The sequence below is a fragment of the Astyanax mexicanus genome, chromosome 2 (assembly GCF_023375975.1).
Source record: "Astyanax mexicanus isolate ESR-SI-001 chromosome 2, AstMex3_surface, whole genome shotgun sequence".
NCBI classification, from domain to species: Eukaryota; Metazoa; Chordata; class Actinopteri; order Characiformes; family Acestrorhamphidae; genus Astyanax; species Astyanax mexicanus.
This window is the reverse complement of record NC_064409.1, coordinates 3,653,263-3,668,978: the sequence shown is the minus strand read 5'-3', so window position 1 is coordinate 3,668,978 and position 15,716 is coordinate 3,653,263. Positions and strand designations below refer to the sequence as shown.

Here is a 15,716-nt window from a genome sequence, read left to right as displayed (position 1 = left end):
ACCACTACCTGTCAGAGAGCTGTGTGTGTATGTTTGTGCATGCATTTGTGTTTTATTATTATTATCATTATTATTATTAGTGTTATTATTGGCATATTACCGTATTTTTCAGACTATAAGGTGCACTTAAAAATCTTTAATTTTCTCAAAAATCGACAATGCACCCATTTTCCAATTTTCTCCCCAATTTACACAATTTATCACTAGTGATGCCCCAACACTAAAAGGGTGAAGACTAGCACATGTTTCCTTTGACCCATGTGAAGTCCGGGTAGCAACACAGCGCTAACTCTCGGAGGAAAGTGCAGCGACTCGGTTCTGATGCACCAGCTCACAGACGCAGCCTTGTGCTGATCCACATCACCCTAGGAGTGATGAGCGGGATGAAAGAGCGCCATCTACTGTACCTACCCAGAGAAAGAGCAAGGCCTATTGTGCTCTCTCAGGGCTTTGGCAGCTGATGGCAAGCTGCATGAACAGGATTCGAGCTGGTGATCTCCTGATCACAGTGGCAGTGCTTTAGACCACTGGACCACTCAGAGTCCTAATGTATGAATTTTACAAAGCTACTCTGTTGAAGTACAGCGTTATAAAGATGAATTTTCAGTTAAGTTACTCCAGCGCTAAGGCTGGGTGCAGCAGCATTAGCATTAGCATAAGGCTGTTCAGAGGTGAGTATATTAGACTGTAGTCTGCATGTTTACCATGTTAAAACAAGCTATGTGGGATGAACCGCTAGCTTAAAAGCACCCTGGCTTACCGGAACACTCAGAGTTCCTCAGTCTAGTGCTATCAGGCGGCATTAGCATTCTGCTAATGCTAATGCTGCTGCACCCATCCTTAGTGCTGGAGAAACTTCACTCTTAGACAAAATATTGGAAATCTAAGCTTACTGCGAATAAACTGAAACGCTTTTCTCGCCCAAATAAATGTTTTTTTAAGAAAAAAATCTGTGTAGATTAATATCATCCAGAGCTTGTTTGATTTTGAAAGATATATTTATTTAAAAGAATTACAGTTTTGCTTATTTAGGCGCAGCTTTCCCTTTAGAAGGGTAACATCCTTACTAGTGTCGCTTAATGTGCCTTATAATCTGGTGTGCTTTATAGTCCAAAAACTACAGTAAAGCCAGTAAAAGTATTTTAACCAGTCAGTTTGCATTACTCTAGTGGACGAGTGGAACGGTTTTTCATCGTGAAGTTTGTCCAATCTCATAACAGTAACTATAAAAGAGTACATTAGTGCACAGAGCATGAATAGGTCAATTCACATTGTAGTGCGCTCTACTGAATACTGAACAAATCCTTTTTTCCTGCTGATCTTTGGACAGCTCAGTACAGCACACACACACACACACACACACACACACACTGCCCCCATGGGTGAAGTGAAGGCTGCAGATCAATGAGGAAGAGGAGCATCTTCTCTATCTCATGCTTTTTGCGCAGCATTATCAGCTATTCACTCTCGCCACAGCACATTACCATTCTGTGGGTACCAGCACTTTTCTCCCTCTCTTTTTCCTGCAGACTTGCCCCTGCGGTGAGAGGAGAAGGGGTGGTGATGTGAGATGATTGGAGAGGGGGGTGGGGGGTGTTCTGTGCTGTTTCTGCTGCCTGGGGATGCAGAAAGCAGAGGCTTTGCTGGGTTAGTTTGAGGGAACACTCTGCCTCTGCTTTTGTGAAGGATGTTCAGCCATTAGGCTAAAGAAAGTTGGTTCCTTGGGTAAAGAAGTCATGATACAGTAGGTGGGTGAAGTTTTTTTTTAAGTTATAAAGTTATGATTGTTGTAAAAGAGGTCTGCACAGGTTGGCACAGGAAGTTTAAGGTTATAGAACTATAAAATAGTGGAGGTGAAAATGAACTGGAATCCAAGTATGATGCATTCAAGCGTTAAAAGCTTTAATTAAAGTGCTTATGTGGACCTTGTAGACTTTCAGAGAAAATGTCTTTTCTTCTACATGAAAAATTAAGCTATAATACAACAATAGGATCAACAAAATAGATCAAACTATACAAACATTTTTTTAGACGAAAACAATACAATTAAAAGCTGTCATTTATTTTATAGAAATACTTTACTTTATATTTTGAAATTAAGTCAAGTACTTAGCAAGCACAAGTTAAGGCTTAACTGACCTGTAACACACTATACAGGAACTTTAAATACCCATAGAAAAGTTTTTGAAAATAGATAATGTGAAGGCAAGGGTGATTAATAATGTTACATATATGATTAGGAGAGACAACAATAAAAGCAAGCAATAAACAATATAGAATTTAAAGTGGCAGTCCGTATTATTTGGTTTCTAAACTAAATGCAGAAGCATTTCTGACTGGAGAAGAATATGGATAAAATATTGTGTTTAATGGTTTTAGTGTGCTGAAAGGAACATCCCTTCGAAGCTTAATATATTAATAAAAGGAGGCCGCATCACACCCACCCAGTTTAAAATGATTTTTCTGCTTGCTCTTTGCAATTACCCATTCTCACCAGAGAGGGCTCTAAATCCCAAAACTTACAGACATCAGCTTTGACTGAACACTAAAATTCTCAAAAATGTACCCATTTACTACTTGATGATGGTTTTGCTTTGATTATCTGATGACATTTAGATATTTTTTTTAAAACCATTCAAAATCTCAATGCTGAAAATTTAGAAGAAAATGAAGCCTCTTCTGAAGATCATGCACAAGAAAGCCTGCAAACAGTTTACTGAAGACAATCCATCAAAGAGCATGGATTATTGGAACCATGTCCTGTAGTCTGACTAGATCAGGATAAACATGTAAGGACTGGACTACAGTCAAGCATGGTGGTGGTAGCATCATGGTTTGGGGAATGCTGTGTGAATGCTGGCAGCATATGCCTCTACTTTCAAAAACACATATCTGTAGCCTGTCTGTAAGTATATACATGGTAGATGCCCTGTTACCTGTAGTTAGATACTGCCCAGCCCTGCATGAATCCTGCATTTCCATGACTGGCGGTAGAGGGCAAAGGTCACAGCTCCCAAAATCATCTGTCTGGCAAATGTGCCGGAGGAGCCTTCCAGAAAACAGCTCTTAGCTGCTGTGTCAGGGTGATGGCCCAGTCTGTTTACACACCACAGCTCCCCAGCACACCTGATAACTACAAAACGAACAGCAGCTGTGCCTGACAGCACAGTGATGTGTGTGTATAGGTGTGTGTGTGTGTATAGGTGTGTGTCTGTGTGTGTATGTGTGTGAGATTTTCATAACTTTTGTATTTTTCTCCTGCCCTGACTGCAGTAATAGCTAAGAAAACAGGTCGATGCACATCTTTTCTCTATTATCAATCCCTTTTCCAATTTCATCTTTGGCACTCTTCGTCAGGCTTAAATCCCCGTCCCCTGTGCCATGCTGGAGCATCGCTGCATCACTCCTCTGTGTCCTTAAATGTATGAGTAAGCAACACTCACACATTAGTGAGAGTGTGTCTCTCTGCTTCCCGCTGCTTTAGTCGCTCTTTCAAGTTGAGCAGATTGGCTCAGCTTCATTTATTTTTGGATTTTATATCGTGTCATACAGTGACAGAAGCTACACAAGCAAATAGCAAACTAAAAGGGCATATATATACATGTATATTTACATCTTAAATTCAGGAAAGTGTTCTCAAGTGCAGTCGCAAACACCATCAAAAACGTAATGATCGAACTGGCACTCATCAGGGCCGCCCCAGAGGTACAAAAATGCATATTTGCATACTTCACCAGTAGTTACATGGTTATTACATGGATTGCTAATGTTTCAAGAGGCACTAAACCTTATGATGTTTCTGACTCCACCCATAAACCAGCTTAAGTTTGAAAAAGGCTAAAAACTGGGTGATGTATGGGTTTAGGGGCGGGGCAAGAGGGTGAGCTAATTGGCTGAGCCGCTGCAGCAGCAATGTGCCTCTGATAGCGGTGAGACTTATATGATTGGACGTCAGAATTATTGATTACCTGATTTGCATATTGTGATGTGTCCAACGTACACGGACATATAATTCACGCCTATAGCACAGTTGAACCTAAGAGGGCGCTGCAGAGGCAGAAATTACCACAATTAAAGCGTATTTTAAAGGTTAGAAATGGATTTAAAAAACTAAGCAGGACTGATATAATTTATTACTTTAAAGGAACATATTTCAGCTATTAATAAAGAAAAAACCTGTTTTATGGTTTAGTGGCTCTTTAACTACATAACTACTTTAATAAAGACAAACATTATAAAGTTTGGCCAAGTATGTTTTGTTTGGAGACTAATTTGTCTTAAAATGCCTTGCATATACCCCTTTGCAGATCTTAAACCTCTTAAACTCTAAATTACAAAATACAATTTTATAAATGCTGTTTTCTTCCAGTTAATATTACCTTATATTTGATTAATTAAAAAAGGGAATATAATGATTGTAATAATGATTGTAGCATTGGCAAAAGTTACCCTAAGTGTTTTAGTGGTTCTCAAGTATTTTCGGCCATGTACTACTTAAATAAACATCCACAGAAAAATAATAACTCTGTTGGATATCCAGATGTCAGTGTGAAACACAATAAATAAATGTTTTTTTAAATGTATACTGCAAATTCCAATAAAAGAAAAAAATATGCAAAATAACTTTCATTTTGAAGTTTTTCATTTTTTCATTTTTTTTCAAATTCTTAAGACCCACTTGCATTTTTGATGCATTAAAACATCTTATATAAAACTAGCAAATATCAAAATTTCAGACAGCAATCTTTCTTTTAAAGACATTATGCAGTTCTGTATTCTGGTTTCTGTCATCTGAACTGTAAATAATTATCACACTGTACCTTTCTTAAAAACAAAGCATTTCACACCAAACTTTAAATTATAATAGTATTTATGATTTATGTGTACTGTATACAGTATTAAATTTAAAGACATTTTTGGAAATGAGGATCAGCAGAATTCCTTCATAAGAGCTAAAAACATGTAAGCATGCAGTAGCTAAGAACATTTAAAAAAAATAAATAATTGCATTAACTTTAGGATTTTTTTTTTTTTTTTTTTTAGACCATGCTTCACAATAAAGCATTTCTCATATTCACACTGTTGAAGGCAGGAGAAGCTTCAGAGTTTTCCCATTACTGAGAGTCAGAGTGAGCAGAGGGTGGCGGCGTGCGGGAAAAAAAAAAAAAAACCCTGCGTTTGCATTTGTTACTGTGGTGACAAGCCTGTGCGTTCTGCTTGATGGAGATGATCATTCAGGGCATCCATCTTTCTTTTTCTCTCTTTTTCTCTCTATCTCTTTTTTTTTCTATCACTCGCTCTCTCTCTTAGTCTTGTGCTCTTCACTCATACCCCCCCCCCCCCCCCCCCCCCTCTCTTTTTTGCTCCTTCTTGGCTGTTAAATAATGTGTTTGTGAGAATGCGCTGACAGAAGCAACCCTTAATGGTTTTAATATTGTACACGCTGGAAATTAGAGGAAATGAATTGTGCTGATTCCACCTCTTTTTTCTTTCTCTCTCTCTCTCTCTCTCTCTCTCTCTCTCTCTCTCTCTTTCTCGTTCCCTCTTCGCTTCTTTCACGCCAGCAAGCATACATCTCCCCGCGTCCTCCGCCGCATGCGTCATAAATTTGCTTAATACCCTCTGTATACAGGACTGCACACAGAGACACGGGCTAATTAAAACTTAATGGCACACAGATAAGGCGCTCGCAGGTGTCAGGCTGGTGGAGGACAAAGTGTGTGTTTATGGGAGGGTGAATGCACACGTTTGTGTACGTATGTGTGTGTGTGTGTATGAGAGATAGTGTATTGGGGTGTTGGATGTAGTGATGTGGTGCTAGTTGTTCATTATCTTCTCCTAATGGGAGGCAGTCGGGAGGATGGGGCTAAAAAGCCACTGAGATTGAATCTGATTAACAGCTCGCTGCTGTTTTGGTAAATGGTTTTAAAGTGGTTGGTAAATGAAGTGTGTTCATGTTGGCAGGGAACTTCACCAGTCACTAACCAGCACATGCATGCGTTCAGTCTGAACATCTGAAGAGAAATTTAACCCTTATTAGCTCTCCTAATTTTTAGAGGGAGTGTTATATCACTTTTACGCCGTAAACCTCGATACTATAGGTCTCTCTGAGTTGTATATGATGCCTCCCTTGTCTGCAGTAGCTAGTAAAAGAACATCCTCAGAAATACGAGTTGATCAGAGTGATGTTAGGGTGTCTACGTCAACCAGTAAATTCATGACCTCGCCCACCTTGGCTTAGGACCGCCCACAGGCGGGGCTGAACCCGGGCTATAGCATTAGGAGCTATAGCTAAGGAGGAGCTTACAGCTCTGTTTACAGAGCTTGTTAGTGTTAGCTATCTTGTGTAAGTAACTATAGGTTTAAATCGGATCTCCGGTTGATTCTGCGTTTTACCGAGACCTTAAATAAACACTAGGGAAGCAGGATTTGACAAGGCAGCTAAAAAGCCACTGAGATTGAATCTGATTAACAGCTCGCTGCTATTTTGGTAAATGGTTTTAAAGTGGCTGGTAAATGAAGTGTGTTCATGTTGGCAGGGAACTTCACCAGTCACTAACCAGCACATGCATGCGTTCAGTCTGAACATCTGAAGAGAAATTTAACCCTTATTAGCTCTCCTAATTTTCATAGCGAGTGTTAAATCACTTTTATGCTGTTAATCTCGCTTTAGCGCTCGAATTTTATTATTTATTTATTTTCTCTTTATATAGCGTCCCGGCTTGACATACTTTGTACAAAGTCACGCTGTGTGGACAGGACAGGTCTGGTGCTTTAACACTGTGGTATCAGAGAGGTTACCAGGACACGCTCCACCATACGCATTATAAATGGAGGTGTTTTTTTTCTCGTGTCAGAGATGAATGGAGGTTAATGGAGCTGCCCAATCTCTGTCCTGCAGCACCTGCAGCTACTGGTGCTGAAGTCCTCTGTCCACTTTAGATGTATAGGAGGGGAAGGGACCTGTGTGTGTGTGTGTGTGTGTGTGTGTGTGTGTTGTAAATTGTATTGTACACAATAATACTGGTAAAACTCTGACACGAAAAAAAAAAAAAAAAAACTAAATTATAAAATTATGATATTCTTGAAAAAAAGTATATTTTGTATTTGTTTTTACTCAGATAGATCTGTATTTACTTTAAATTGTGTTTGCACTTCATATGCACTAAATTTGCTACACTCTAGTTTTGTGGTTGATTTTTGTTACCTGTTACATTATTTTATTTATTAATTTTTGTTATATTTTTTATTTTGTTACTCAAAATCAATCAAGTCTTGGTAAGTTACTGTTTATGAAATAGACCAACATTTATCAATTTTGTCATATAACCCATGTAACAAGTGTCAAAACTAAGTCTGATATCCTATATTTGTATCTGTATTCTGTATTTATATAGTTTTTATATAGTTTTCTTCTTACAGAGAAATTTAATGGTTTTCTTCCAGTGTATATAACACAATAACCTTGCTAACCAGGCCAATGCAGTCAGTGTCTGTGCCCTGAGAGCATAATGCAGTACGGCAGGGATGGCCAGAACTCCTCTTCTGTCTTTTGCACCACTCTGTTCAATGCGTGACCCCACATTCAGAGCGAACAAAAGGGGGATTTATTATGAAAGAACTCATTCTCAGATAAAGGGATTTTGCACAATGCTAATTCTTTACACCCAAGGACATTACTGGATAGAGAAAATAGGCAGCCGCCAAAGCTCTCTCTGAAAATCCACAATAACATACATGATTTACTGCAATCTGTTGCCCTCAGGATCCTTTTATTTCTTTCTCAGCTTCCAAAGCAGTCAGCAACAGGTTGTTTTGGACCGAGGCACGGACCCTATTACAATAGATGAATAATCAGCAGACGGCCCTTTCCCCCCTCTAGGACGTTTGATGTGTCTACATGCTTTGACTCCACCCGTCCTCCTCTCTTTTGTCCTTGGAACACAAGGCAAAATTCTTCTGTATTGCTAGCTGGTGCATCCTGCAGATCATTTGCCTGAACGTTTGCAGTAAATAAAACTGTGATCCTGTTGCTACATTTTGCCAACAGCTTTACTTTAACAATTTTTTTTTATATTTTTTCCTAAGCATATTATTGGACACATTTCAGTGTTTAAGAGTTCTTTTTAAGAAATGTCAGCATTAGATTATATTAGTGGTAAAAATGAGTTAAAATCATAAGTTTTTTTTAATGCTGGAATTTCCCAGTGTTATTGTGAGGGGACAGTAATAATAGTGTAGTGTGGATTAGACAGATAGACAGAGAGAGACAGACAGAAGGCACGACAGAGAGTGAGGGAAAGAGAGAGAGACAGTACGAGCGCCTAACCCTGCGCTCACACTGGAAAGTGATAGTCTACAAATAAGTTTCCTTTGCAGTGCAGTGACGGTTGTGGACAAATGAAATGATCTGCATTTCTGCATGCGCTCTCTGCTAATGTGCTCCAACTTCCAGTCAGATCTAAGCTTCTCAGCGCAGACTCGGTCAGTAGCGAATTGCTTATAGCAACAGTGCTACAGCTACTTTTTCCGGGTTATGTTTACTAGTTCTGCAAGTCTCTTTTAGAATGCCTGTACCATGTAAACAGCGTTCGTTTACGCGAAACAAACCATGACCCCCATATCCTGACTGTATGTAAAGAATACACACACCGTTACACCCCTAATTGCCACTGAGATTTACTTTGCAATATTTTAATACACATTAAATCAGTGATTTGAGTTAGGAATATCTGTTGGTGCACGTCTTGCTGGAGCATCTGTGACCAAGACAGCAAGTCTTTGTGATGCATCAAGAGCCACGGTATCCAGGGTAATGTCTGCATACCACCAAGAAGGACCAACCACATCCAACAGGATTAACTGTGGACTCTGTAAGAGGAAGCCGTCTGAAAGGGATGTTCGGGTGCTAACCCGGATTGTATCCAAAAAACATAAAACCACGGCTGATCAAATCACGCAGAATTCAATGTGCACCTCAACTCTACTGTTTCCACCAGAACTGTCCGTCACCACAATCAATTATTGTGCTCTAAAACCAGGTGTTTCACTTTCATTATCCAACCCCTGTAGGTCAATATTACGATAATAACTAGCACTCGATATATTGCACACTCCTGCCTACTTGGAGCACATCTCCACCAGTTTTTCACCTTGAAAACTCTTGCGATAGCCTTCTGCCTTGACTTTGAAGGTCAAGTTGGGTACATCATAGGGGAGAAAGCTGGAGATTGGGAAGCAGAAGCGAGAGGCTGCATTAAAACGCAGAGTGCACCTCATTGAGAGTGCAGTCACAAGCTTCAATACCTGGGAGAGTGTGTCTGCCTGATAGAGGAGTTAGAGAGCGAGAGATTCCTGCTGGCTCAGGTCTTTTCTGTGGGCTTTGCAAGTTCAGAGGGAGCAGCAACATTCTGGGCCAAAGAGAGATGGAGGAGGAACGGGGTGGTGGTGGGGGGGTTGAAGCTGAAGCTTCAGACGAGGACTCGACACTATGCGCTCTGATGGGGCGCGGGACATCCTCAGTATTGAGCTTTTATCACACCAGCCGTGCTTCTGCTTTTCTGGCAAAAATAGAATTCGTAAGATTGTATGTGCTGCCGTATTTGAGGCTGAGTTTGTAGCGAATGTTTGCATTGACATTTGGGAGAAAGATGTTGAGAATTTTTGTGTTCCTGTGTTTTTGTGAGTTCTATTCCCAGGAAAGAGTTCGAAATACTCACTGATATAGAAGAACTGATATAAGTCAAACACATGCCCCCCACACACCTACCACCTGATTTCCACTATGTCTCTGTGGACCAAATTAAACTGCAGTTTATTTAGTCCATAAATCACTGTTATACCAATGTAGCGACAGTAGAATATTATATTTAGTGTGGGTAATGTGCAAATTCCTGCTGGAAAATGAAATCTGCATCTCCATAAAAGTTGTTATTAGCAGAGGGAAGCATGAAGTGCTGTAAGACTTTGTGGGAAAACAAAACTGCACTGACTTTAGACTTGATAATAAAACACAGTGGATCAACACCAGCAGAGTCTGGAGGAAGAGTGGAGAGACACACAGTCCAAACTGCTCGAGGTCTAGTGTGAAGTTTCCACCAATCAGTGATGGTTCGATGGAGAGTCATGTTCGTCATCTGCTGGTGTTGATCCACTGTGTTTTATTATCAAGTCTAAAGTCAGTGCAGTTTTGTTTTCCACACAAAATCTTACAGCACTTCATGCTTCTTCCCTCTGCTACTGACAACCTTTATGGAGATGCGGATTTCATTTTCCAGCAGGACTTGGCACCTCCCACACTGCCAAAAGTACCAATTGGTTTATATAGTATTCTAATTTTGTGAGACACTGATTTTAGAATTTTCATTGGCTGTAAGCCATTATCATCAACAATAAAATAAATAAACGTTTAAAACGTGTAACATTTGGAACAGAAATACTGTAAAAAAAAAAGTAACTTTTTTAATGATATTCTAATTTTTTGAGATGCGCTAGTACAATCTCATTTTCTCTCATCACTCTGTCTTGTCTAATCTGCATGTTCTACCAAAGTGGAAAGGACATTTTTATAACAGCTCTTTAAGGAATCATAGCAAGGCTTTGTCAATTGATCTTATGTGGGATTTAAACCCTCCTTCTTCTTTTCTGTCGCTGCAGGCAGTACTACGAGATGCTGTACAACACTGCTGATGAGCTGCTGAACCTGGTGGTGGATCAAGGCGTGAGATACACGGAGCTGGAGTACATCAACGCTCTAAGCCTGCTGCACCGCAGCCAGACAGGCGTGGGAGACCTGACGATGCAGAACATGCGCTTACAGCGTCTGAAAGAGATCATCTGCGAGCAGGCGGCCATCAAACAGGCCACCAAGGACAAGAAAATCACCACCGTGTAGACCCCAGCCACGTCTACATACAGCACACATTCATATTCTACACTAAACGTATACAGTTCTTGTCCTGGAGGTCTGGAGTCCAGCAGAGTTGGTTAATTTCCCTGCTTAAACTTTGCGTAATCAGATTGTAAATGGGAAATTATCTAACTGTGCTTAAAGAATTAGATGTTTCAGGACTGGACACCCTTGTATTAATCATTGCATTCAATGTACTACTGCTGTTGTTAGATTTGTCCTGCAGGATTCAGTCAATATGTTGGTGGTTTATAACATTGACTGGTGATCTTTTTTCTCTTTTTTTATTAATAAAGCCTTATTATAAGTTGCACAAAGTTCAGCAAATATTGCTGTGGGCATAATGAGGGATGTATAGGTGGCACACTAATAAAAAAAGATTTTCAGCTTGACAATTCTGTACTGACTAAATATACAGCGCAGACCACTTAAAAATTAGTTTCTTTGATTTTACCAAATTGAAAACCTCTGGAATATAATCAAGAGGAAGATGGATGATCACAAGCCATCAAACCACCAAACTGAACTGCTTGAATTTTTGCATCAGGAGTAAAGCAGCATAAACTTATCCAAAAGCAGTGTGTAAGACTGGTGGAGGAGAACATGATGCCACGAAGCATGAAAACTGTGATTAAAAACCAACCAGGGTTATTCCACCAAATATTGATTTCTGAACTTCTAAAACTTTATGAATATGAACTTGTTTTCTTTGCATTAATTTTCTCATTTTCTGAAAATAAAAGCTCTATATGACAAAAAAAAAATATTTGGAATTTGGTAGAAATGTTGTCTGTAGTTTATAGAATAAAACAACAATGTTCATTTTACTCAAATATAAACCTATAAATAGCAAAATCAGACAAACTAAAGTAGTCTCTTAGATTGTTTCAGAGCTGTATATGCATTTAAACACACACACATACACAGATATATGTAAAAGCAACAGTTTTAATGAAATAATTCCTTCAAGCTTCAAGCATGTTCCATCAGCCGCGGCCTCACCTTGCGGGATAAGCAGATGGATTCTAGGCACGTGGCTCGGGGACACTGTCATCTCATTTTCCTATAATATAAAACCGTTGCTCTCAATTATGGAATCTCCTAGCCCACAGCTTGTGCCTGGAATAACAGATGCCAGATTAGAACACTGGAAATATTATGAGCTCAAAAGAACGGACTCCTTCTGCTTTTGTTGATTTGTTTTGCTCCCTCAGGAAAGGAAATGGAAAATGGCCATGCTCCTTCAAGCGGCTTTTTATTCCCTTCCTTCCCTCGGCGTGTTGCATTGCCCCTTGTTGCATACACTGTAGTTGATTTACAAAAGAGGCGGGAATCGATCCCGCGCTCCTTAACACAGTCTGCAGCCATGAAGCCACCGCAGCATTTTGTAGGCTTAGTGAGCGTGCATAAACTATAGGAGTGTTTGAGGGTCTAATTGGTGGGGAACTGATCTCTGGCCTCCAACCGCAGCTATTAAAACTTTATTTCGGCTCTTTCTCTTAAGTCCCACATGCTGAAGGCGGCAAATCTGTCTCTGATTCACTCACTCGCACGCGGGCACACGCAGGAAACCACACATCATTCATTCTTTCTTGTCCCTTGGTGTTTTTAGTTCATTAACTCTGAAGAAAAGTACTTAACAAGAGGGGGAGAGAGAAAGCCCTGTCGATACAGAACGCAGGCACCAGGCAACAGCGCTCCCCGAAGCCGGCGCAACAATCCATCATTATGACTCAGCGTCAGGAATCAATATCGGCCTGCGGGCCGCCGAAGGTATTAACGCGGAGAACACATCTTTAATATTCCAGCCTAATTTGAATCTCACGCGAGGGGAGTGCAGCGGTTGTGCCAATGTTGCAGAAATGTTGCAGAGTGCACAGCCCGTAGAGAGTGAGCAGGAGGGCTCCTGACCGTCTATGCAGGCTTGCCTTAGTGCTTGTTAAGCTAGATGCGTTTGACCCCTCCATAATGCCTTTAGGCTTATTTCGTTGATGTAAAAAAAGAAAAAACGCCAGAGGTGCAAAAGCAGTGCATTGGCAGTCATCTGAAAATTTCATGTACTACTAAATTAACCTGTAGTGCTTTAATATGCAATGTTCTTTCCCTTCTGCATAGTTGTTTTAACCTTGTTTAGACCTCAATTATGTTTCAGTGAAGAATGTATAAGAAAGCTTTTTTCTGTTTGCAATTCACAGAAAAGAAAAATCTTGTAGTCTAAAGTGAAATCTGTATAAAAATTACTTAATTGCTTTTTTACAATTAGGGTACATAAATGAACAGTATTTACGACAGATTGTCTCAACTAAACACGAATTGACACTGGAAACTAGACATTACTAATCATGACCATGATTACAACATTCTTAAGCTGTAAATTTGAATAATGCTTAATTATTAATGTCTTACCTAGTGTCAATTCATTATTAGTTGAGGCATTACTTAACCATTTAACAATGATTATTACCAAGTAAGTACTGTTAATTAATATACCCTTATTGTAAAGTATTGCCATTGTATTGGATGCCTGTGTTTATCATTTTTGTTTTAGATATTTTTGATATGGACATTTTTACGTCTTAAATCATCTATAAACAGTAACATTAACATGATATAAGTTTTAAATCACATAAAATGTGTAAAAATGAGCTTTTACTTTTTCTTACAATGACATTTTGACCCTTGTTAGAGTCAATCAGGTCTTCATGCCTTCTATTTCTCCCACCTCCAGCATATCGAGTACAAGAACTGACTGGGTAGTTGCCATATAGGCTACTAGTGCATCTTAAAAATTTAGAATATCATTGAAAAGTTACTTTATTTCAGTAATTCAGTTTAAAATGTGGAACTCATATATTATATAGATGTATCATTATATAGTGATCGTCACTGATTGTGGAAACTTGTACACTAGACTGATTTCCAAATGAAATGTAAAATTTACTGATGATCAGTGATGGTTTGGAGAGACATGTCATCTGCTGGTGTTGATCCACTGTGTTTTATTAACAAATCCAAAGTCAGTGCAGCGGATTTCATTTTCCAGCAGAATTTGGCACAATGCACACGCTGCCAAAAGTACCAATTGGTCTTATATAATATTTTCTGAGACACTGATTTTTGGGTTTTCATTGGCTGTAAGCCATAATCATCAACAATAAAAGAAAAAAAATGCTTAAAACTGATCACTCTTTGTGTAATACATCTATGTAACATGTTTCACATTTTTTGAGAAACACTAATATACATCCCTGACCTTAACAACAATCACTGTTACAAGTAAAACAAGATAATGTGACAATATGATTTGCTTCATAATGTTGAGTGGTCATAATGTTGTTGTACTCCGTGTACTTAGCTCTGTTAACCACAGGACCACAGGACTCTGAGCTCACTTCTCTTTTAAAAGAAGACAAATATCATTTTGTCATGGTGGTGCCAATACAAACTTCGCTCACAGCTGGAACGAAACGCCTCAGTTTTAATGAAGATGGTTTCAAACTGTGTTTGGAACCACATATTGGAAATGGACCAGTATGAATCCACCGTCAGCGGATGAAACGGCAGTGAGCGCTAGTTTAGAGCATTTGCATAGTGTTGTGCTGAAAACAAACATTCCCAGCAAGGTGGCTCTGCTGCAGACTGTGTTAAGGAGAAAATTGAAAGAAAACAGAAACACCTGAATGGTGTCTGGGATGCATGAACTGTTCTGTTACTTCATTTTTTTTTTGTCTGTTTAGAAGCGTATGGAAAAGTTAATTAAGCAAATTTTGAGATTTAGACATTTCTGCACAGATTAAAATCTGCACAGTTTGAATTCAGCCAATGTACAGTCATGTTGAAAAGTTAATAAATGAAATTAAACTACAGGCTTTGGTGTTATGTTTTTTCATTTTCTTTCATTTTTCATTGCTTTATTTGCATTTGTTGTCTGCTTCTTGTTCGGCAACACCAAAAGCTATAGAAGACCACATAAGACTACCATTACTGAGGTGAATGGTACCTTGGAAAATAATCAAGAGGAAGAGGGATAATCACAAGCCATCAAATAATGCTTGAATTTGTGCACCAGGAATAAAAGTTATAAAAGTTGAAAGTTATCCAAAAGCAGTGTGTAAGACTGGTGGAGAAGAACATGCCAAGATGCATGAAAACTATGACCATGCATGAAAAACCAGGGTAATTTCAACAAATATTGATTTCTGAACTCTAAACTAAAACTTTGTGAATATGAACTTGTTTTCTTTGCATTATTTGAGGTCTGAAAGCTCAATAAATATTTTAATTAGGAATTTGGGAGAAATGTTGTCTGTAGTTTATAGAATAAAACAAAAATGTTCGTTTTAATCAAACATAAACCTATAAATAGCAAAATCAGAGAAACTGATTCAGAAACTGAAGTGCTTTCTTCATTTTTACTAGAGCTGTATATTTAGCTGAAACATGGAGAAGCCTAGTGCATCCCAAATGTATCAACATTATAAACATTATGTCTTTTTAAAAAATGTGTTTTGGGGAGAGGGTAGCGCAGTATAGGACTTTGTAAGCTTTTGTCCTTAATGGCTTTATTTTTTTTTCCCCCTTTTTACTTTTATGCTTTAAGTAGTTTTGAAACTACTTTTACAATTTTAGAGTAAAAAGCTTGAGTTGATACCTCATCTTTAAGGTTACAGAAGTATTTTAAACCTTTAGAAGTATCTATACTTCTAACTACTGAGAGTAATAAATAGGAATACAGCAGGTTATATATAGTATAGTGAGTGATTCTCAGAGCAGGGAACGCGCCGCTCCGCCCCGCCCTGACAGAAAA

At 38.9% G+C, this 15,716-nt stretch overlaps 1 protein-coding gene across 2 annotated transcripts in view; it reads left to right on the top strand.

The window, feature by feature from the left end:
- Positions 1–14,775, top strand: part of exoc4 (exocyst complex component 4) — a 236,622-nt gene extending 221,847 nt beyond the window's left edge. For both annotated transcript variants that reach the window (XM_049474996.1, XM_049474995.1), the window contains exon 18: positions 10,657–14,775. In XM_049474996.1, coding sequence (XP_049330953.1) covers positions 10,657–10,894 — 238 coding nt within the window. In that variant the 3' untranslated portion in view covers positions 10,895–14,775. The remainder of the gene's footprint in view (positions 1–10,656) is intronic.
- The last annotated feature ends 941 nt before the right edge of the window (positions 14,776–15,716 follow it).